This window comes from Scyliorhinus torazame, chromosome 16 (assembly GCF_047496885.1).
Source record: "Scyliorhinus torazame isolate Kashiwa2021f chromosome 16, sScyTor2.1, whole genome shotgun sequence".
Taxonomy (NCBI): domain Eukaryota; kingdom Metazoa; phylum Chordata; class Chondrichthyes; order Carcharhiniformes; family Scyliorhinidae; genus Scyliorhinus; species Scyliorhinus torazame.
In genome coordinates, this window is record NC_092722.1 from 143,012,595 (window position 1) to 143,037,435 (window position 24,841).

Consider the following 24,841-nt stretch of genomic DNA (forward strand, 5'->3'; position numbering starts at 1 on the left):
CACAATTTAATTTGCGGCAGGGGTGTTGCCGGATGGCTCAACTGCCAGTGGGCCTTTAAGTAGGGTCTCATTCTGTCGCCATGGAATTCAACCAGTGGAGGGAAATGCCCACGCCAAGCACAAAGCCGGAGAGGTTTCCCTCCATGAGTGATGGTGGGGATGGGGTCGTTCCTTCTTAATGAGCCCCCAGGATCAAAGAGCCCCCACAAAGTGTATCCCCCCTCCCTAGGATCACCCCCTTTCTAAATCCAGTATCACTTCAACGCTCTTGCCGAGGCCTGCCTGTGTGGCACTTGGTGGAACTCCATGCACAAAGTTGATGTCCAGCACATCTCATTGCTTCAAACTCCAAATGCAGTACCAGCAGTAGCCACCTTTCCCGGCTTTGCTGCCAATTCTGGGGAGCAGCTGGCCTCTGATTGACTCACCGGGTCTGAAATAGCCACAGGGCAGCCATTCATTGCCGAGGTGTGCTCCCCATTGACCACACGATACCTGATTATCTCTAATTATTAGTATAACCTTAAATTGCATTTCTATACACATGTTTGCTAATCTGCCTGTGACCAAGATATGAGTCTATTTACTAAAACAAAACAGAATCTTTCATGGTGAAGGAGTTAATACAGTGTTTTTCAAACTTCTTTTCCCGGGGCCCACATTTGCCAACAAGGTGACCTTTGGGACCCATGACGGACAACCTTCGGGACCCAGGCTGGCCGACCTTCGGGACCCACGCTGACCGACCTTCGGGGCCAACGCTGGCCGACCTTCGGGACCCACGCTGGCCGACCTTCGGGACCCACGCTGGCCGACCTTCGGGACCCACGCTGGCCGACCTTCGGGACCCACGCTGGCCGACCATCGGGACCCACGCTGGCCGACCTTTCGGACCCACGCTGGCCGACCATCGGGACCCACGCTGGCCGACCTTCGGGACCCACGCTGGCCGACCTTCGGGACCCACGCTGGCCGACCTTCGGGACCCACGCTGGCCGACCTTCGGGACCCACGCTGGCCGACCTTCGGGACCCACGCTGGCCGACCTTCGGGACCCACGCTGGCCGACCTTCGGGACCCACGCTGGCCGACCTTCGGGACCCACGCTGGCCGACCTTCGGGACCCACGCTGGCCGACCTTCGGGACCCACGCTGGCCGACCTTCGGGACCCACGCTGGCCGACCTTCGGGACCCACGCTGACCGACCTTCGGGACCCACGCTGACCGACCTTCGGGACCCACGCTGACCGACCTTCGGAACCCACGCTGACCGACCTTCGGGACCCACGCTGACCGACCTTCGGGACCCACGCTGACCGACCTTCGGGACCCACGCTGACCGACCTTCGGGACCCACGCTGACCGTCCTTCGGGGCCCACGCTGACCGACCTTCGGGACCCACGCTGACCGACCTTCGGGGCCCACGCTGACCGACCTTCGGGGCCCACGCTGACCGACCTTCGGGGCCCATGTCACATTTGCTTTCCCAGTCTATCCTGAGTCACGTCTGTGTTTAGGACACTAATGTTTTCGTGCCCTAGCAAGGGAAGGAAGGAAAATCATCCAATTTTCCTGTTCGTAATTACTATGCAGGAGCTCCTGATGCATTGAATTTATACCAGGATTAGTGAGGCATGTACAGCTGTGATTGATGTCCTCCTATCTAAGAAAATTCACTGTCCAGGGCCACACATGAGAGATGGAGGAGGTATTCCACCTTAATGAATCATTAATCCTTAATGGAAGGACATTTTGCATATGATGATGAATGGCATATTTTCACTGGGTGCTCTGTGTCTTGGGCGCCAAGTACTTACATCTTGTAAAATCCAGGAATAACAGTAACAGACAACATAGAACATATAGAACATAGAACAATACAGCGCAGTACAGGCCCTTCGGCCCACGATGTTGCACCGAAACAAAAGCCATCCAACCTACACTATGCCATTATCATCCATATGTTTATCCAATAAACTTTTAAATGCCCTCAATGTTGGCGAGTTCACCACTGTAGCAGGTAGGGCATTCCACGGCCTCACTACTCTTTGCGTAAAGAACCTACCTCTGACCTCTGTCCTATATCTATTACCCCTCAGTTTAAAGTTATGTCCCCTCGTGCCAGCCATATCTATCCGTGGGAGAAGGCTCTCACTGTCCACCCTATCCAACCCCCTGATCATTTTGTATGCCTCTATTAAGTCTCCTCTTAACCTTCTTCTCTCCAACGAAAACAACCTCAAGTCCATCAGCCTTTCCTCATAAGATTTTCCCTCCATACCAGGCAACATCCTGGTAAATCTCCTCTGCACCCGCTCCAAAGCCTCCACGTCCTTCCTATAATGCGGTGACCAGAACTGTACGCAATACTCCAAATGCGGCCGTACCAGAGTTCTGTACAGCTGCAACATGACCTCCCGACTCCGGAACTCAATCCCTCTACCAATAAAGGCCAACACTCCATAGGCCTTCTTCACAACCCTATCAACCTGGGTGGCAACTTTCAGGGATCTATGTACATGGACACCTAGATCCCTCTGCTCATCCACACTTCCAAGAACTTTACCATTAGCCAAATATTCCGCATTCCTGTTATTCCTTCCAAAGTGAATCACCTCACACTTCTCTACATTAAACTCCATTTGCCACCTCTCGGCCCAGCTCTGCAGCTTATCTATATCCCTCTGTAATCTGCTACATCCTTCCACACTATCGACAACACCACCGACTTTAGTATCGTCTGCAAATTTACTCACCCACCCTTCTGCGCCTTCCTCTAGGTCATTGATAAAAATGACAAACAGCAACGGCCCCAGAACAGATCCTTGTGGTACTCCACTTGTGACTGTACTCCATTCTGAACATTTCCCATCAACCACCACCCTCTGTCTTCTTTCAGCTAGCCAATTTCTGATCCACATCTCTAAATCACCCTCAATCACCAGCCTCCGTATTTTTTGCAATAGCCTACCGTGGGGAACCTTATCAAACGCTTTGCTGAAATCCATATACACCACATCAACTGCTCTACCCTCGTCTACCTGTTCAGTCACCTTATCAAAGAACTCAATAAGGTTTGTGAGGCATGACCTACCCTTCACAAAGCCATGCTGACTATCCCTGATCATATTATTCCTATCTAGATGATTATAAATCTTGTCCCTTATAATTCCCTCCAAGACTTTACCCACTACAGACGTGAGGCTCACCGGCCTATAGTTGCCGGGGTTGTCTCTGCTCCCCTTTTTGAACAAAGGGACCACATTTGCTGTCCTCCAGTCCTCTGGCACTATTCCTGTAGCCAATGATGACATAAAAATCAAAGCCAAAGGTCCAGCAATCTCTTCCCTGGCCTCCCATAGAATCCTAGGATAAATCCCATCAGGTCCCGGGGACTTATCTATTTTCAGCCTGTCCAGAATTGCCAACACCTCTTCCCTACGTACCTCAATGCCATCTATTCTATTAGCCTGGGGCTCAGCATTCTCCTCCACAACATTATCTTTTTCCTGAGTGAATACTGACGAAAAATATTCATTTAGTATCTCGCCTATCTCTTCAGACTCCACACACAATTTCCCATCCCTGTCCTTGACTGGTCCTACTCTTTCCCTAGTCATTCGCTTATTCCTGACATACCTATAGAAAGCTTTTGGGTTTTCCTTGATCCTTCCTGCCAAATACTTCTCATGTCCCCTCCTTGCTCGTCTTAGCTCTCTCTTTAGATCCTTCCTCGCTACCTTGTAACTATCCATCGCCCCAACCGAAACTTCGCACTTCATCTTCACATAGGCCTCCTTCTTCCTCTTAACAAGAGATTCCACTTCCTTGGTAAACCACGGTTCCCTCGCTCGACGCCTTCCTCCCTGTCTGACCGGTACATACTTATCAAGAACACGCAGTAGCTGATCCTTGAACAAGCCCCACTTATCCAGTGTGCCCAACACTTGCAGCCTACTTCTCCACCTTATCCCCCCCAAGTCACGTCTAATGGCATCATAATTGCCCTTCCCCCAGCTATAACTCTTGCCCTGCGGTGTATACTTATCCCTTTCCATCATTAACGTAAACGTTACCGAATTGTGGTCACTGTCCCCAAAGTGCTCTCCTACCTCCAAATCCAACACCTGGCCTGGTTCATTACCCAAAACCAAATCCAACGTGGCCTCGCCTCTTGTTGGCCTGTCAACATATTGTTTCAGGAAACCCTCCTGCACACACTGTACAAAAAACGACCCATCTATTGTACTCGAACTATATCTTTTCCAGTCAATATTTGGAAAGTTAAAATCTCCCATAATAACTACCCTGTTACTTTCGCTCATATCCAGAATCATCTTCGCCATCCTTTCCTCTACATCCCTAGAACTATTAGGAGGCCTATAAAAAACTCCCAACAGGGTGACCTCTCCTTTCCTGTTTCTAACTTCAGCCCATACTACCTCGGCAGAAGAGTCCCCATCTAGCATCCTCTCCGCCACCGTAATACTGCTCTTGACTAGCAGCGCCACACCTCCCCCTCTTTTGCCTCCTTCTCTGAGCTTACTAAAACACCTAAACCCCGGAACCTGCAACATCCATTCCTGTCCCTGCTCTATCCATGTCTCCGAAATGGCCACAACATCGAAGTCCCAGGTACCAACCCACGCTGCCAGTTCCCCTACCTTGTTTCGTATACTCCTGGCATTGAAGTAGACACACTTCAAACCACCTACCTGAACACTGGCCCCCTCCTGCGATGTCAAATCTGTGCTCCTGACCTCTATACTCTCATTCTCCCTTACCCTAAAACTACAATCCAGGTTCCCATGCCCCTGCTGCATTAGTTTAAACCCCCCCAAAGAGCACTAACAAATCTCCCCCCCAGGATATTTGTGCCCCTCAGGTTCAGATGTAGACCATCCTGTCTGTAGAGGTCCCACCTTCCCCAGAAAGAGCCCCAGTTATCCAAAAATCTGAATCCCTCCCGCCTGCACCATCCCTGTAGCCACGTGTTTAAATGCTCTCTCTCCTTATTCCTCATCTCACTATCACGTGGCACGGGCAACAACCCAGAGATAACAACTCTGTTTGTTCTAGTTCTGAGCTTCCATCCTAGCTCCCTGAAAGCCTGCCTGACATCCTTGTCCCCTTTCCTACCTATGTCGTTGGTGCCAATGTGGACCACGACTTGGGGCTGCTCCCCCTCCCCCCTAAGGACCCGGAAAACACGATCCGAGACATCACGTACCCTTGCACCTGGGAGGCAACATACCAAACGTGAGTCTCTCACGCTCCCACAAAATCTCCTATCTGTGCCCCTGACTATAGAGTCCCCAATTACTAATGCTCTGCTCCTCTCCCCCCTTCCCTTCTGAGCAACAGGGACAGACTCCGTGCCAGAGGCCCGTACCCCATGGCTTACCCCTGGTAAGTCGTCCCCCCCACAAGTATCCAAAGCGGTATACTTGTTTCTCAGGGGAACGACCGCAGGGGATCCCTGCACTGACTGTTTTTTCCCAGTCCCTCTTACAGTTACCCACCTATCTCCAATCTTTGGTGTAACTAATTCCCTGAAGCTGCTATCTATGACCCCTTCTGCCTCCCGAATGATCCGAAGTTCTTCCAATTCCAGCTCCAGTTCCCTAACTCGGTCTTGGAGGAGCTGGAGATGGCAGCACTTCCTGCTGGTAAAATCAGCAGGGACACTAACTGCATCCCTCACCTCAAACAATTCCCATGAAGCAGAGGAACAGCCGAAGCTTCTTGCTGGGTATTTTCTTAATTGAGGGTTTGGCCACCTTGCCCGACACCTCCACGGCAACAACCTCGGCCAGTTTCATCAACCCCCATGCCCGTCAGGACACCGTTGCTGCAGGGGGGCTCTCTGGGAGTCAAACTAGAGAATGCGAACATTCATCTTTTCAAAATCAAAATCAGCTCACCAGCGAGCTACACCGATATTCCTTTCGCCATACCAGTCTAGGTTTTACAATGTTCCGGTTTTCACAAAGCAGCTCAACAACAGCTCCACACTCCTGCTTGTTGAAAACATTCTGTCCAATAAAAACCACCATTTGCATCATGTTCATCAATACGCGGGGAACTTGTGCACAGAGTTGAGCCATCCCCTCACGGCATGACCAGTGTCTATTGCCTGTAGAATTGCTTTTCAGAAGACTTTCCAATTATATAGATTAGAACAGAGCTCATTCAAAGCACCAAAAAGGAAACATGCTGTGAAAATGTTATTTTATTCCAATCTGTCGCAAGTGAAGCATGTTAAAAAAAACTGCCAATGACAGAATAAGTGGCTCACTGTCAGGCAAACCCGTGACCGGTGGTCAAGTGAAAAATAAAGTCCGTTGACACTGACTGTCCGTTGAATTTGATATTCGGTCCAAAATCTGTTGCAGTTGCAAGGACAAGGAAATTAAAGATCTTCCTACCTGGCTCTCAATCAAAGATTCCTTTGTGCTTACAGCAAAAATACTTGGATTGTTGCTATCCTAACTTGCGCAGGGGGTGGGGTTTCGTGCTGTTGGGAAGAGAATGAACTTTGAACGCAGCATTCATGTGGCGGCTACAGCTGGAGCTGGGCGGTTGCTGAGAGAAACGTTTGGAGCTTGTCGGCTAGTTTTATGCATGGCACGTGCGCGGGAGTGCTGGCGGCACATACCTCTGAGCTTCAATGGTTTGTAAACTTCTTGTTCTTACAGGGGAGCGAATTATCTCTAAGAAATACCGAATTGGTACTGGCCGTGAGCTCCGCAACCCTTCTGACACCTGCCCGCGACCCACCCGCGGGTCGTGACCCACACTTTGAAAAACCCTGAGTTAATAAGTAATCTAAATTGCTGTGTTCTGACTTCCAAAAATGGCATACCTGGGAGTGAGTTTGGATTCTTCCAGAAGTTTTCTAAATTCTTCTTTGGCCTGAAGTAGTTTGCTCTTTTTCTCTTTGTATTCTTCTTTTATTCTTGTTTTGATAAACTGTTCAAAAATCTTTAATTAAAAAGGATTGTAACATGAGTTGCATTTTAAATGTTGGGCTCATTTCTTTCCAATTCAACACAAATTATTAACTTTAATTTGATAATTTATGATGCTATTAAAGTAATCAACGATTAAATATGCATCATTTACAGAAATGAGTTTCAATTGAAGGTTTATTTACTCGGAAAGATTAATATGTATATATTTTCAAAGCTCTTGGTGTTGTTGCAAACAAACATATATAATCTGTAAATGAATCAATGGCAGTCAAAGTTTATTTGATATTGACTCTTTCCCTGATTTACACACTCTTCTATCTGACCTCATATGAAATCCTTTTTACTGAATCTACAGAAAGTTTTATGTGGTGCATATTAACGTGACGCTGCAATGAAATCTAAGCAGCACAGGGAAAAAAGATGAATTAACACAATTATTTTAGACAAATGTGTTATAAGGAAACAATTATTAGATTTCGGAAAATAAATCACTCTTGGCATTGCCATTAATTAGTGGTTATGTTGCTTACAGTGTGGCTTAGCATTCATTGACGCCATAGATTTTGCCATCCTTTACTCCTGCCTGTGTGCTATATGCACTCTGTCTTACTTAGTTTATTTGCACTTAATCAGCCTATCAATAGGTGAATGATTGGGATGGTGGAACTCCATGATGGACTTCAAACGGGTTCATGGACCACATGACCTTTCCATGCTAGCCACTGACTTCTGCTCTTATGGCTAAAACAGATTCAAAATAATTATTGAAACCAAAACATGATGAAGATGCAATAACTACACAGGTAATAAGACAGTGCATTCATGTTTCAATATGGAATCTTCTGTGAAATGTGTTCCATTATTTAGGTTGTTGTGAGGAGCGCACAGAAAGAATGGATGGAATTCTCTGGCCATTGGGATTTTTTTTTCCCGTTGGCAGTGCACCCCCGCCCACGAGTTTCCCGATGGTGTGGGGAGACTCCAATGAGAAATATCATTGACAAGCGACGGGAGTAGAGAGTCCCGCTGCCAGCGAACAGCGCTGCCGAGAAACACGCGGCTGGGGGACCAGAGAATCTAGCCCAAAACGTATAATGAAATCATTTAAAAGTGAGAAGGTATTTGTTTCCAGTTAATTCAGGATGATGATTACCCCCATGATTTGGCAACTCACTGGGCAATTGGTAGCAAAGAAATATGAAAAAAAATATTAACAATAATGATAAGTAACTGGGAAAGTTAAGTAACATCTGTATGGATTATTGATAAACTATGGGAAAAATTGAAGTTCATCAACTAAAATAAAAGAATTGATAGAATATAATCAATAAAGACAAACTGGGTTTTAATGAAATGGACCCAGAGGCAAAATGAGTTTTAAAGAAATGGACCCAGATTTTGTGTCAAGAATAATGATGAGGCCATTATTGTTTCTCTTTATTGTGGAATAAATCAGAGAGCACTTTTTGGTGTAAGTGCATGCATAGCTAAATGTGGAAATCCACAAGTTGTTGTCTGTATTTTGTTGCACCACCACGGGCTGCGATGGCAGCACCTCAATGATAGACTTAAGATCCATTCCAGGGCATGAGATTATGTATGCTTCCCCACAGGTTTCCCATTAAAAATGAAAGAAAATGTTAGGGCTGATGCATTCAGATGTGGGTGAATTTTTAATGGAATAGTAACTCATAATTATGACCGATTAACCTTTCTCTCTACATGAAAATTTTATTTTACAAATGTGAAGTCACATTCCTTTAGAATTAATTCTTACTGAAGATGTTAATATAAAATGACATTTTTCTCACTGTCTCTTGTATCCTTCTCCTAGTCCCATGCTTCTTTCCTGCTCGTTGGGCTCGATTTCAAGAGTTGTGCGGAGGGCCGAATGGTTATGTCACGAGCAGGTGGCGGAATCTCCTCACTGAACTTGTTCTGAACAGCAAATTAAGAGCCCACACCGGATGCGTGGAGGGGAGGTGGGTGGGGGGTAGGTAGCCAATAACATCTGGCAGGCAGGAACCACTGTCAGTGTATCGCTGGAAGGCACCATTTTTAAAGGGCAGTCTGCAATCTTCAGGCATCAGCTGCAGACATTGGATCCATCAGAAGGAGTGCTGTGTAAGGGAACCTCTGGAGGAATGGATGCAGCCAAAGGAAGATCCATCCAAGAAATACCTCCATGGAGGTTCTCCTGCAGGCAGCAAGGGAACAGAGAGGGGTGCTGTTTCCAACTAATGGGAATATGAGGAGCCCAGCAAGCCTCACGAAGAAGGCATGGTTATATGGTGGCTAAGCAAGTCAATAGCTACAGGGTAGTCACAAGACCAGGAACACAACATATTCAATGGCCTGGTCTGATCTGGAAAGGTGAGTGGTGTTCATAAATGCAAACTGACACGCCTAGCATGAATGAGAATTAATGAAATGTGAGGCCCTTTTTGACTCATGCATGGCCAGGCACCACTACCAAATTGAGGCACCCAGTTTCCTTGCATCTGGACATTTAGGTCAGTCAGACGGGAGGGGTGTGTTGAGATGGTAATACTGATGGAGGAGATGGTGATGGCGATCGTAGCAGGACAGCCTATTGCTCAGGGCAAGACATGTGTGGAAGAAATGGAGAGCGAGTTGAATAATACTTGCGTCCATCATTCCTTTGATAAATCAGCTGTGGACCCTTTATGTGTCTTTAACACCACACAAAATTTTTGCTCAAGGGGAGGCAGCCAGGGGTTGGTTGAAGGAGCAGCTGTTTCATTGAAGTCATGTCTCCCCAGCAGATGAGACAGAGACAGGGGCTTTTGCTCCACTGAAGGCTGTAGAGAATTCATTGCCATCAGAGGAAACAGCATCACTTTAGTCCAGGACGCCTACCACATTGGTGGACATTGTCAAACATGCAGAACGGGTGGCATCAGCTCTTGACCACATCATAGACACTCAGGAGGAGGTAATGGAGCTGTGGCCACTTGCCCTTGGAGAAGTGAAGAGGAGCCCAGTGATACTCAGCTCCATACAGATGGCACTGCTCAGTTGTCATCGGCAAAGTGACAGGTGATTAAATAGCAACCTGAATTGTGTAACCATCTATCAGTTACCCCAGAGACTGTTCGGTCTCAGGCATAAATGATTGAGGAATTATTTCATGCCATAGGTGCTGTCATGTCTCTGACAAGTGGCATGACATCCTCCATTGAAAAAGTAGCAACCGCCATGGAGAGACACATGGAACATTGCACTGAGTGGATGCCAAGGATGTGCTCAGATTTCTATATAATGGCCTCATCAATGACATGTGAAAAGTAAAAATGTGAAACAGGATGTCAAAATCACTTGAACACAACCCCTCAGATTTTAACGGAGACGAGACGAGGGCAAGTGACTGGGTGCTCAGAGACAGTGGTTCGGCGTTGAACCTTTCAAAACAAGTGCTGGAAAATGGGATTAGAATAGTTAGGCAATTGCTTTTGACTGGGTCAGATGTGATAGGCTGAAGGGCCTTTCTGTGCTGTAGACCTCTATGACTCGATGAGCCTCCATATTAAGATTGTTTCTATTTTTAATCACGGTGGCTGGGATTCCCAGGCTTCAGAAAATCTGACAGGGAAAAGGATGCAAGAAGAGCAGGGTCTATGATGTAAGTATGTTTACGGTGCTGTTTTGGGACAGGTTGGGACACTGCTTCCTCCAGGCTCAACAATTGCCCAGTGTACCCTCTGCCCACCCTGGGCGTGGTCTGCTCCCTCCAGGATTAGAGTCTCTTTCCAACTATCATCTCCAGGGACCCATGATCCCTCAGCGAAACCACCATCGCACACAACCTGACCACAATCTACTGGCTCACCCCCTGATCAGGCAAACACACTATCACCTACTCCACACCCCATTACTCTCTGTTACCACCCCCATGATCATGTTCTAATACTCGGCCGCTATCCTCCTCCTCAATTCCACAATCTCGCCCACCCCAATAGGGTGCTGTTTCCAAGGGCTGATACAGACCCGATAGCCTACTTCTGCAGTGTTGATTTTATGATTCACCCCACTACTCCCAACCCTCCCCCATTAGAACCCTAATAGCAATCTCGCCTCACCTGTTACAGGTTTTCCAGGCAACACTCAGCGAACCTGTCAATCAGGCTGGTTGTTGGGCAGAAATCCCGGATAAATAATTTAAAAACATTTATTGCAGTAACCTGTGTTTGCAGGTTTCTCATTTTCCCACCCAGAATGCTCCAGTCAACCCCTCCCCCCACTCCTGGAAATGTTTAGCAATCCAATCACGGAATCACATTTGATGTTGAACACGGTCTTGTATTAATAAGCATGGCTGATTGGGTGCGATCTATACTTTGCCTGCTTCAAACAGCGGAATGGGCACACTGTTTGATATGATCTGCCAGTCTTTGAGATGTACGGCTTACTTACCTAACATCGCTACTTACCTAACGTCACGCTGAAATTCATATACCATGGGCAGGATTCTCCGTTGCCGATATCATAATCGGCGATTGGGCGGAGGAGTATCCACTCTGACATCCAAATCGGGACCGGCGGCGGCTTGACGCCAGTCAGCCATGCTCCGCCCCCCTCGGAAATGGCATAATTGTGCCGCGAACCTTTGAAGGCTCTCCCGCGATGCTCCACCGCCGACCGAGTTCCCTACCGCACGGTTGACGTGTGGTCTGAGCGTTCAGGAACCTGGCATGGCGGCTGCGGACTGTGTTCTGTGCCAGCACGCTCAGCCGGGGTCCATGCTGCTGGCCAGGGGAAATTTCCGCAAGGGCTGGGGGGGACTGGTGGGAGGTGTGGGGTTGCGGATGGTGGGTTGGGTTCGCACACATCCAGCGCTATGTTGTACGGCATTACCGCTGCAGGTCATCGGCGTGCACATGCACACGGCCAGGGCCCCGGCCATTCTCTGGCCGTTTTTGGTGCAGGAGCCAGGAGTTTCACCCAGCGCCACTGCCAGCCCCTCACTGGTCCTGGAATCGGTCAGGGTTTGGCGCCAATTTTGGCATCGTAAAGCGCCCGTGAATTCTCCATTTCAGCCGGCCCGTGGCCGCTGAAATGGAGAATCCAGCTCCATATTTGTCATTTGTGTGATCAGCATAACATCTTTTTAGCTTGACAGCAGCATTCTGTTAGTGATGAATACCAGTTGTGTTGCTATTGCAAAGTAGCTGTGTGAATAACTAACTTCACCCGTTGCTCAAATTTTCTGAGATACCTTGCCCTTTATCAGAGGGTTATCAGAGGTAGACTGGGCACCTTTCAGGGCCGCAAGTGATGGCCATGGGCCCACTTATGAGTTTGCGTGAAATACAATCGAAAATCATTGCATCAGCATAGCCATTATTCATCACTCTTTGTTAAATAATCCTCAGTATGCTAAGAATTATGCATTACAACCGGTTTAAGTTTGTCAGTCAAGCTCGTCATGTGACACATTTGCATGTACTGGAAGCTACATATATTAAGACTCCGCACCCTATGTTTTGCAGACAGAAAGAATATGTACACACATTGCACCTGTTTCAGTTGAACAAAGTAAGTGACAGCCTTACGCAGGGAAACTCCCTGAGTCAAGCTGCTTGGGATAAATTTCAAACAATGCTTGGCAGTGAACTGTCAATATTTCCCATGGCAAGACCTCTGTCAGTCAGACTCCACTTGTCAACCAATCAGTGCTCTCTTGAGAGTATAAAGTGATTGTTTTTTTTCCTTATATTGGTATTCTTGAAAAGTGTCGTGGTGAGTGCAAGATGAAAAGCTTCAATGTCTTTTTTCTGCAATATGCTCAGTCAAAATAGGCACAACTCACCTCTGTGTCATGACTGAGTATAAGTGACATGCCAGTGACATGCTACTGAAAATTATGTTTGTTTAGATGGCAATCAAGTGCTTGAACTCTATGTCGCTTTGAATAACAAATACAATTTTCTATATATCACTGTAATTTTGAAATAATACAAAAGCCTTCCCGCGTGGTTTTCCCACGGCAGATGTAGCGAGCCATTGACTGGCGGTCAGATCTTCCAGTTCTGTCGATTGTATAGCTTGCCCACCCTGCCGCTAGCGAACTCACCTGGAGGGGTCAGCTTCCACAGAACCGGAAGATCCCACTGGTGGAATGGGCTGGAAAATCCCACTCAAACACTCTGAAATGATGACTACTCACTGCTTTAAAAAAATCATAAAAAGAAACTAATTCATGACAGTGCTTGAAAGGATTGATACTGTTAAGAAGGTTCCTTTTTTTGTTTACAATTGTTCCACGACCTTTGTAATTGAAGCTTTATCTCTTTGCACTTCTTCTTGTGAGAATATTTTAAAACAGCAAGAGGCTGCTTAGATCAATTTTTGTTGCTTTTGTTTGCTCCAAAGAACATCTGTCCATTTATAAAATATTTACTTCCTCATTAAAGAGTCAACTCACTTGTTGAAATACATTTCTGGGTATTTAATGTTGATTAAAAAAATAAATACCTGTTTACGCTCCTCGGAGTTTAGAAGGAGATAACGAGGGTCAAACACTATTTTGTGCAGCTCCTTTTCCCAAGTAGAAAATGCGGAGACCTGAATGAAGAAAGATATCAAAGTGGTTTATCTTCTGTCCAGCAGGGAGCTTCAGAATTATCACATATTTCTGTAGCACTTGCATTGAATGCATTCTTAACCTGTTCACTGGAATATGGCAGCAGGGTGACAGGTTCAGAAAAGGGCAGTGCATTTCGTATGGTGGATGAAACAGCCAGCCTGCATAAGGAAACTTCCTTTTGTGCTGTGAGGCATTTATGGATGATTGAAAGGCGCAGGACCAACACAGAGATACTGTCACGAGACCACAACTACTGCAAGGATGATCCCATGTTATAATGAGAATGAACTAAGAGCAATTAACTTCATTGCAAATCTTGCAGTTCAGCCACGGTTACCTCTCGTGATAATTATTTAAAGGAGGTGATTTTATTGCACTGTTGAGAATTTATTTTTGCTAGGCAAGTAAAACACAGCAGACTCCCATAATAAACACAGAATGTGATGAGCATTTATCTCAGAGTTGATTTTACTATATGTATGAGTTAAAAACATCTAACATATATTATACACCTAAAGTCATTGTACCGGCTAAATATGAAAAATATGAGCCAGTGGTCCTTATCATATCTTAATTTAGAGCAATGAATTTGCTGAATTAGCATAACGTTGTAGCAACAAGCTACTGCAGGTTTCAATTCAGCAATGAAGTTCTGAAAGTCTTAGCTATTAACTTGCTATTAAAGTTAACGTCTCACAGATGGTGTTCTGAAGAAGCGTCATATTGGACTTGAAGCACTAATTCTTGTTTCTCTCTCAGATGCTGCCAGACCTGCAGGGCTTTTCCAGCAATTTGTTTATATCTCACAGATGGAGAGATGTATGGGCCACATGGGGCCAGCAAGATGGCATCAGTTGCTAGGAATTCCACCACTTCCACATCCTATGAACATCAAACTACCACCATCCTGATCTGTTTCCCACTGGGTTGTCCAGACCAGAGTCTTGACTACAAAAAACTTCAACTAACATCAATACAATTAGCTCACTTATAAGACCATAAGTCAAAGGAGCAGAATTAGGCCATGCGGCCCGTCGAGTCTGCTTATATGTTTCGTATCCCTATTCTCCGTCTTTTCCTCATAACCCCTGATCCTTATTAATCAAGAGAATCTTCAAAGAATTGTAGTAAGTTTGTGAAGCATGATTTCTCTTTCGTAAATCCATGCTGACTTTGTCTGATTATACCACTGCTTTCCAGGGACCCGGGTTCGATTCCCGGCTTGGGTTACACTCTGTGCGGAGTCTTCACGTTCTCCCCGTGTCTGCGTAGGTTTCCTCTGGGCGCTTTGGTTTCCTCCCACCAAGTCCTGAAAGACGTGCTTGTTTGGTGAATTGGACATTCTGAATTCTATCTCAGTGTACCCGAACAGGCGCTGGATTGTGGCGATTAGGGGATTTTCAAAGTAACTCTTTGCAGTGTTAATGTAAGCCTACTTATGACAATAATAAAGATTATTATTAGTATTAATAAATGCTGTGCTATAAAATCCTAGATAATGGACTCTAGCAACCTCCCTGCCACTGACTTTAGGCTCACTGGTCTATACTTCCCTATTTTCTCTTCCCCTTCCTTGTTGAATAGCAGTATTACATTAACTACCCCAATCTGTAGGAAACATTCCAGAGTCCAAAGAATTTTGGAAGATGATCAGTACTTCCTTAAGTACTCTGGGCTGAAGATTATCAGGCCCTGGGTATTTAGCTGCCTTCAATCCCATTAATTTCTCCAAAACCATGGGTGGGATTCTCTGGTATCCGGCGGGCGGGCCGTACCGGCACCAAAGAGTGGCGTGAAGAATCCTCTGCGCCTTCGGGGGCTAGGCCGGCGCGGGAATGATTGGCGCCTCGCCAACCGGCGCCGAAGGGCCTCCGCCGGCCGGCGCGAGTTGGCGCATGGGCAGGGGCGCCAGCGTGTTCCCAGAACTGCTGGCGTGATTCCTGCGCAGGGGGCTTCCTCTCCGCGCCGGCCATGGTGGAGCTTTACAGCGGCCGGCAAGGAGGGAAAGAGTGCCCCCATGGCACAGGCCCGCCCGCAGATCGGAAGGCCCCGATCGCGGGCCAGGACACCGTGGGGGCCCTCCCCGGGGCCTGATCACCCCGTGCCCCCCCCCCCCCCCCCCCCCGAGGACTCCGCAGGCTTCCCGCAGAGCCAGGTGCCGCCAGTACAAACCTTGTGTAATTTACGCCGGCGGGACTGGCCAAAAACGGGCGGCCGCTCGGCCCATTTGGAGCGGAGAATCGCCGGGGGTGCCGCTACCAACGGCCCCCGACTGGTGCGGCGCGATTCCCGCCCCCGCCAAAAAACCAGCGCCGGAGAATTCAGCCTGGCGGGGGGGGGGGGGGGTAAGAGAATCCCACCCCATGTCTTTACTGATACTAATTTCCTTCAGCTCCCCACTGAAACTTGTGTTTCTCAGAACTTCCTGTACATTATTCATGCCTGCCTGTGTGAAAACAGAAGCAAAGTACGAATTTAGTTCCTCAACCATTTTCTTGATTCCATTATGAATTCCCTATTAGGCTCATTTAAATACGAGCAGCCATCTTGATGCCGCATTCACCCGGTTCCCCGGAGTCACCAGCTGCACCAGCGAAGTCACCGGGCACCGATTAGTACTGGTCTCTACAAGCGAAGACCAGTCGTGATACCTATCGGTAGTCTCGGAGATGACACTTAGTGCAGGACATGTTTTTTTTCTGGATCAGACATTAAAATAGTCCCATCTGTTTTTTCAGCTAGAGCCAATGAATTTTTTTCTCTCACGAAGGGCAGGGAAGTTCTTCCATACATCCTGTCCACATTCAGATTTAATCAACAACAGCATAAAATTAGTCATACATCTTATTGCTGTTTCAGGGATCTCATTCATTAATTTACAGAACAAGACTGATCTCCCTTCAAAAGTAATTCAAACTAATTTACATGAGAAGGGAGTTACTAACTAAGGGCCCTAACTTTGTCAGAGTGGCAATCAGCATCAGATTGCCACCCTGTGGTAGTCACCACTGATTGTATAGTAATTGTAATGATGATTTTAAAGTGCAGTTTTAAAGTGCTGGTGAACAAGGATAAGAGTGGTCCGAGGATGAATGTGCTAAATTGGGGGAAGGCTAATTATAACAATATTAGGCGGGAACTGAAGAACTTAGATTGGGGGCGGATGTTTGAGGGCAAATCAACATCTGACATGTGGGAGGCTTTCAAGTGTCAGTTGAAAGGAATTCAGGACCGGCATGTTCCTATGAGGAAGAAGGATACATACGGCAATTTTCGGGAACCTTGGATAACGAGAGATATTGTAGGCCTTGTCAAAAAGAAAAAGGAGGCATTTGTCAGGGCTAAAAGACTGGGAACAGATGAAGCCTGTGTGGAATATAAGGAAAGTAGGAAGGAACTTAAGCAAGGAGTCAGGAGGGCTAGAAGGGGTCACGAAAAGTCATTGGCAAATAGGGTTAAGGAAAATCCCAAGGCTCTTTACACGTACATAAAAAGCAAGAGGGTAGCCAGGGAAAGGGTTGGCCCACTGAAGGATAGGCAAGGGAATCTATTTGTGGAGCCAGAGGAAATGGGTGAGGTACTAAATGAATACTTTGCATCAGTATTCACCAAAGAGAAGGAATTGGTAGATGTTGAGTCTGGAGAAGGGTGTGTAGATAGCCTGGGTCACATTGAGATCCAAAAAGACGAGGTGTTGGGCGTCTTAAAAAATATTAAGGTCGATAAGTCCCCAGGGCCTGATGGGATCTACCCCAGAATACTGAAGGAGGCTGAAGAGGAAATTGCTGAGGCCTTGATACATCTTTGGATCCTCACTGTCTTCAGGTGATGTCCCGGAGGACTGGAGAACAGCCAATGTTGTTCCTCTGTTTAAGAAGGGTAGCAAGGATAATCCAGGGAACTACAGGCCAGTGAGCTTTACTTCAGTGGTAGGGAAATTACTGGAGAGAATTCTTCGAGACAGGATCTACTCCCATTTGGAAGCAAATGGACGTATTAGTGAGAGGCAGCATGGTTTTGTGAAGGGGAGGTCGTGTCTCACTAACTTGATAGAGTTTTTCGAGGCGGTCACAAAGATGATTGATGCAGGTAGGGCAGTGGATGTTGTCTATATCGACTTCAGTAAGGCCTTTGACAAGGTCCCTCATGGTAGACTAGTACAAAATGTGAAGTCACACGGGATCAGGGGTGAGCTGGCAAGGTGGATACAGAACTGGCTAGGTCATAGAAGGCAGAGAATAGCAATGGAAGGATGCTTTTCTAATTGGAGGGCTGTGACCAGTGGTGTTCCACAGGGATCAGTGCTGGGACCTTTGCTGTTTGTAGTACATATAAATTATTTGGAGGAAAATGTAACTGGTCTGATTAGTAAGTTTGCAGATGACACAAAGGTTGGTGGAATTGCGGATAGCGATGAGGACTGTCAGAGGATACAGCAGGATTTAGATTGCTTGGAGACTTGGGCGGAGAGATGGCAGATGGAGTTTAATCCAGACAAATGTGAGGTGATGCATTTTGGAAGGTCTAATGCAGGTAGGGAATATTGAATGGTAGAACCCTCAAGAGTATTGAAAGTCAGAGAGATCTAGGAGTACAGGTCCACAGGTCACTGAAAGGGGCAACACAGGTGGAGAAGGTAGTCAAGAAGGCATACGGCATGCTTGCCTTCATTGGCCGGGGCATTGAGTATAAGAATTGGCAAGTCATGTTGCAGCTGTATAGAACCTTAGTTAGGCCACACTTGGAGTATAGTGTTCAATTCTGGTCGCCATACTACCAGAAGGATGTGGAGGCTTTAGAGAGGGTGCAGAAGACATTTACCAGAATGTTGCCTTTTATGGAGGCCATTAGCTATGAGGAGCGGTTGAATAAACTCGGTTTGTTCTCACTGGAACGAAGGAGGTTGAGGGGCGACCTGATAGAGGTCTACAAAATTATGAGGGGCATAGACAGAGTGGATAGTCAGAGGCTTTTCCCTGGGGTAGAGGGGTCAATTACTAGGGGGCATAGGTTTAAGGTGAGAGGGGCAAGGTTTAGATTAGATGTACGAGGCAAGTTTTTTACACAGAGGGTAGTGGGTGCCTGGAACTCGCTACTGGAGGAGGTGGTGAAAGCAGGGACGATAGTGACATTTAAGGGGCATCTTGACAAATACATGAATAGGATGGGAATAGAGGGATACGGACCCAGGAAGTGTAGAAGATTGTAGTTTAGTCGGGCAGCATGGTAGGCACGGGCTTGGAGGGCCGAAGGGCCTGTTCCTGTGCTGTACTTTTCTTTGTTCTTTGCAGAGGTAATACGGTAAAGCTCCTGTACTATAGGTACGGGGGTAAATCCTTGCCTGCTGGCTCCGCCCAGTAGGAGGAGTATAAATGTGTGTGCACACCCGAGCTGCTTCCATTCTGGTAGCAGCTGCAGGAGGCCACACATCGCTGCTTAATAAAGCCTCGATTATTCTCTACTCTCGTCTCGTAGTAATTGATAGTGCATCACACCCCATGCCCAATTACACAATAAATTTCTTCCATGCCTGTCTCGCCCGACCTTCTGACTCAGACCGGGTGAGATCCAGGCAGTGCAGCACCCCACGAGGCTCCGCATCGAAGTCCAGCTCTGTTGAATTGAAGAAGGACAAGGCCCGTTCTTACGGCACCGGCTGTGGTAAATAAGTTTAGTTTAAAGGTCCATTGAAATTGATAGGCCAGGGAGAAGGTAATTGTGTAAGGTGAGTCAATACGATTTTGGTGGCTTGGGGAGTATCGGACGTATGGTGGGAAGGGGATTGGAGATCTGGGGGGGGGGGGGGGGGGGAGGGTCAACCTTCACTGAGCTGGCAATTTGCAGCCAGTCACATGGCTTGCAATTCCATATTTTCCTGACTGTCTCTCTCTGTGGACTCCCAAGAGTCCCTGGTAATGTGCGTGCCTGGCATAATGATGAAAACTAGTTTGCCCCAATACTTCAGCAGTTTTAGGAGCAGTGGTCAGCGATGCATTTGGATTCTCACTCTGCCACCTGAAGTGGATCAAGGAATGTTGGATCTATAAAGTTTAAATCCAAAGCCTTATTAATTTGCAAATGGCTCAAGTTGTTGATACTAACATTGTTCAGTGTTACAATTTTGCATTTATCTATTAATAAGGCAAAGCACTCAATACAATTCTATCCAAATCACTAAGTCATGCAACTCAAACAGGATAAACTAGCAAACAACGTCAAGCATGAACAGGACCGAGTAGCTTGGGCTTCACGAGGCAAGTTGCTCGGGCCTAAAGAAAAAATAGTTATGGCCTAATAATACACCTAAGAGGGCGAAAGCTTCCAAATCAAAAGACCAATTAAAGCTGGCTTCATGAGCACAGAACCATATTTTCTGCCAGTAGGATATCGGCTGACTACATTTTAGTTTTAATGTTTCACAGTGGTAAATCCATCAAAAACTTCATAGCTGAGGCTGTTTCCAAAATTATGCAATTTGCGAATGTGATTTCCTGCAGGGGAAAAGGCCCATTTTAATAACTCTGTGTTATGAAATAGTAGGATGCTTTGAAAATGAATGTATTGTTTTTTGCCCAAGTAAAATCAAACTGTCATGTATTTTGTCAAACCATGTCTGAGCAGCCAGTTTATATGTTACGAAACCCTACTGATGTTTTGTGCGAGAGAGCTCCAACCTGAAACACTGGTTTCGCGTGGTGTATTTATTTTTGGATATTCATGGGAAACTCTGCCGAGAACCCAAACCTTTCTTTCATTAAACAACAACAAAAGCATTTATTAAAGTAGAAGCAAGATAATGAAACACTACAAAGAACATTCTTATACTTCGGCATATTAACAGTAAGCACTTAGTCCCTCAAAGACTGGAAACCCAAAAGTACCTGTTTCCCCCGTAATCCCAAACTCTACTGAGACTCCATAATTTCCCAAACAACAACCATAAATCTATTGGTTAAATCTAACCAGTGACTACCACACTGTACAGTCTACATGACCAGGGCTTGGGAATCGTCTTCGGTTCAGTGAAGAAAATTATCTTTTACACAAACTGGCGTCTCCATTCAGCACTTCATCTCTAGCTGAGCTGTTTCCTGAGGTTAGCTGCCTCTCTCTCTCTTGCTGTTGCTACTTTAAAACCTCATCTGTGACTAGCCTGCCTCCTGACTCGCTTCACTCTGACTACTAAATGTATCAATTGCTTTTCGGCGGGAATTCAGCTGTTGGAGTGGGCGGAGCTACAGAGTCGAGCGGTGAGTATTTAAACTAGCTGCTTCGTGGATTCGAGTCTTTTCGGCGGGAATTCAGCTGTTGGAGTGGGCGGAGCTACAGAGTCGAGCGGTGAGTATTTAAACTAGCTGCTTCGTGGATTTGAGTCTTTTCGGCGGGAATTCAGCTGTTGGAGTGGGCGGAGCTACAGAGTCGAGCGGTGAGTATTTAAACTAGCTGCTTCGTGGATTCGAGTCTTTTCGGCGGGAATTCAGCTGTTGGAGTGGGCGGAGCTACAGAGTCGAGCGGTGAGTATTTAAACTAGCTGCTTCGTGGATTCGAGTCTTTTCGGCGGGAATTCAGCTGTTGGAGTGGGCGGAGCTACAGAGTCGAGCGGTGAGTATTTAAACTAGCTGCTTCGTGGATTTGAGTCTTTTCGGCGGGAATTCAGCTGTTGGAGTGGGCGGAGCTACAGAGTCGAGCGGTGAGTATTTAAACTAGCTGCTTCGTGGATTCGAGTCTTTTCGGCGGGAATTCAGCTGTTGGAGTGGGCGGAGCTACAGAGCCGAGCGGTGAGTATTTAAACTAGCTGCTTCATGGATTCGAGTCTTTTCGGCGGGAATTCTGCTGTTGGAGTGGGCGGAGCTACAGAGCCCAGCGGTGAGTATTTAAACTAGCTGCTTTGTGGATTCGAGTCTTTTCGGCGGGAATTCAGCTGTTGGAGTGGGCGGAGCTACAGAGTCGAGCGGTGAGTATTTAAACTAGCTGCTTCGTGGATTTGAGTCTTTTCGGCCGGAATTCAGCTGTTGGAGTGGGCGGAGCTACAGAGTCGAGCGGTGAGTATTTAAACTAGCTGCTTCGCGGATTTGAGTCTTTTCGGCCGGAATTCAGCTGTTGGAGTGGGCGGAGCTACAGAGCCCAGCGGTGAGTATTTAAACTAGCTGCTTCGTGGATTCGAGTCTTTTCGGCGGGAATTCAGCTGTTGGAGTGGGCGGAGCTACAGAGTCGAGCGGTGAGTATTTAAACTAGCTGCTTCGTGGATTTGAGTCTTTTCGGCGGGAATTCAGCTGTTGGAGTGGGCGGAGCTACAGAGTCGAGCGGTGAGTATTTAAACTAGCTGCTTCGTGGATTCGAGTCTTTTCGGCGGGAATTCAGCTGTTGGAGTGGGCGGAGCTACAGAGTCGAGCGGTGAGTATTTAAACTAGCTGCTTCGCTGCTTAAACAACACCACAGGGTCTTTGGGGATAAATTTGAAGAGTGACATCACAGCAAAGCAGTGACCTGATTGGTTGGTAAGGAAAGTGCTCCAATGAGCAGTAGCTGGGAGAAATCTAACTCTTCATGTGTTGGTACGTATTGTGATTGGTAAGTAAAATCTTTATTCCTTTCACTTATTCATTATTTGATAGAATATTTGTAATCAGTTAAGGTAAAGTGTAAAAATGGCAGGAGATCCCAGACCTGTGTTTTGCTCCTCGTGCTCAATGTGGGAGTTCAGGGACACAGGCGATGCCCCTGACTCCTTCATGTGCGGGACATGTGTCCAGCTGCAGCTCCTGTTAGACCGCATGACGGCTCTGGAGCTGCGGATGGACTCGCTTTGGAGCATCCGCGATGCTGAGGAGGTCGTGGATAGCACGTTCGGTGAGTTGGTCACACCGCAGATTAGGATTGGTGAGGGAGACAGGGAATTGGTGACCAAAAGGCAGAGAAAGAGTAGGAAGGTGTCCACTGCGGTCATCTCCCTCCAAAACAGGTATATGTTTTGGATACTATTGGGGGAGATGACTCACCAGGGGAAGGCAGTAGTAGCCAGGCTCATGGCACCGTGGCTGGCTCTGCTGCAAAGAAGGGCGAGAAAAAGACTGGCAGGGCTATAGTCATGGGGGATTCAATCATAAGGGGAGTAGACAGGCGTTTCTGTGGTTGAAAATGAGACTCCCGAATGGTATGTTGCCTCCTGGGTGCACGGGTCAGGCATATCTCAGATCGGCTGCAGGACATACTGAAGGGGGAGAGTGAACAGCCAGTTGTCGTGGTGCATATAGGCACCAACGATATAGGTAAAAAATGGGATGAGGTCCTACAATCGGAATTTAGGGAGTCAGGAGATAAGTTAAAAAGTAGGACCTCAAAGGTAGTAATCTCAGGATTGCTACCAGTGCCACGAGATAGTCAGAGTAGAAATTCAAGAATAGTCAGAATGAATACGTGGCTTGAGAGATGGTGCAGGAGGGAGGGGTTCAGATTTTTGGGACATTGGAACCGGTTCTAGGGGCGGTGGGACCATTAAATCGGATGGTCTACACCTGGGCAGGACTGGAACTAATGTCCTAGGGGGTGCTTTTGCTCACACTGTTGGGGAAGTTTAAAACTAATGTGGCAGGGGGATGGGAACCAGATTAGGAAGTTAGAGGTCAGTAAAGAGGCCGCAACTAAAGCCAGTAAGGTACTAGATAATAAACCCATTGTGACTAAGTCATAGATTTTCATAGAATTTACATTGCAGAAGGTGGCCATTCAGCCCATCAAGTCTGCACTGGCTCTTGGAAAGAGCACCCGACCCAAGTACACACCTCCACCCCATTCCCACAACCCAGCAACATTACCCAACACGAAGGGCAATTTTGGACAATAAGGGCAATTTATCATGGCCAATCCACCTAACCTGCACATCTTTGGATTGTGGGAGGAAACTGGAGCACCCGGAGGAAACCCACGCACACACGGGGAGAACGTGCAGACTCCGCACAGACAGTGAACCAAGCCGGGAATCGAACCTGGGACCCTGGAGCTGTGAAGCAATTGTGCTATCCACTATGCTACCATGCTGACTAAGGGGAAGAGTAGACAGGGAAGCGATGATGGACACAAAGGGATAGGTGGTCTGAGGTGCATTTGCTTTAATGCGAGAAGTGTAGCAGGTAAGGCAGATGAACTTAGGGCTTGGATTAGCACCTGGGACTATGATGCTATTGGTATTACTGAGACTTGGTTGAGTGAAGGGCAAGATTGGCAACTAAATATCCCAGGGTATAGATGCTTCAGGAGTGATAGAGAGGGAGGTAAAAGGGGTGGAGGAGTTGCATTACTGGTCAGAGATGATATCACAGCTATGATTAAGGAAGGCACTATGGAGGATTCGAGCACTTGAGGCAATATGGGTGGATCTAAGAAATAGGAAGGGTGCAGTAACATTGTTGGGACTTTACTACAGGCCTCCCAAAAGTGAGCATGAAGTAGAGGTACAAATATGTAGACAGATTATAGAAAAATATAGGAGCAATAGGTTGGTCGTGATGGGAGATTTTAACTTCCCCAACATTGAATGGGACTCATGTAGTGTTGGAGGCGTAGATGGAGCAGAATTTGTAAGGAGCATCCAGGAGAGTTTTTTTCGAGCAGTATGTAAATAGTCCAACTCGGGAAGGGGCCATACTGGACCTGGTATTGGGGAATGATCCCGGCCAGGTGGTTGAAGTTTCAGTTGGTGATTACTTTGGGAATAGCGATCACAATTCCGTAAGTTTTAGAATACTCATGGACAAAGACGAGAGTGATCCTAAAGGAAGAGTGCTAAATTGGGGAATGGCCAAGTATAACAAAATTCGGCAGGAGCCAGGGAATATGGATTGGGAGTAGCTGTTTAAGGGTAAATCCACATTTGAAATGTGGGAGTCTTTTAAAGAAAGGTTGATTAGAGTGCAGGACAGGCATGTCCCTGTGAAAAATGAGGGATAGAAATAGCAAGATTAGGGAACCATGGATGACGGGTGGAATTGTGAGACTAGCTAAGATGAAAAAGGAAGCAAAAATAAGATCTAGGCAACTTAAAACTGATGAAGCTGTGGAGGAATATCGGGAAAGTAGGACAAATCTCAAACGCGCAATAAAGAGGGCTAAAAGGGGTCATGAAATAGCTTTGGCTAACAGGATTAAGGAAAATCCCAAAGCCTTTTATTCGTTTATAAGGAGCAAGAGGGTAACTAGAGAAAGGATTGGCCCACTCAAAGACAAAAGAGGGAATTTATGCTTGTAGTCAGAGGAAATGG

General features: G+C 46.9%; 1 protein-coding gene and 2 long non-coding RNA genes across 11 annotated transcripts in view; 2 read left to right on the plus strand and 1 right to left on the minus strand.

The window, feature by feature from the left end:
* Positions 1-24,841, minus strand: part of tcerg1l (transcription elongation regulator 1 like) — a 1,041,679-nt gene that overhangs the window by 164,520 nt on the left and 852,318 nt on the right. For all 5 annotated transcript variants that reach the window (XM_072479165.1, XM_072479166.1, XM_072479162.1 and 2 more), the window contains 2 exons: positions 13,472-13,561; positions 6,868-6,986 (listed from right to left, as the gene is read on the minus strand). In XM_072479165.1, the coding sequence (XP_072335266.1) occupies positions 6,868-6,986; positions 13,472-13,561 (209 nt within the window). The remainder of the gene's footprint in view (positions 1-6,867; positions 6,987-13,471; positions 13,562-24,841) is intronic.
* LOC140393117 (uncharacterized) lies at positions 6,486-15,057 on the plus strand. Its single transcript, XR_011935502.1, has 2 exons — positions 6,486-6,675; positions 14,343-15,057. It is a non-coding gene; the product is annotated as an uncharacterized lncRNA (long non-coding RNA).
* The window catches only part of LOC140393116 (uncharacterized), an 86,786-nt gene continuing 83,621 nt past the window's right edge, over positions 21,677-24,841 (plus strand). For 2 of the 5 annotated variants that reach the window (XR_011935501.1, XR_011935498.1), the window contains exon 1: positions 21,677-21,713. This is a non-coding gene — a long non-coding RNA (uncharacterized lncRNA). The other 3 variants (XR_011935500.1, XR_011935499.1, XR_011935497.1) reach the window with 3 other exon arrangements.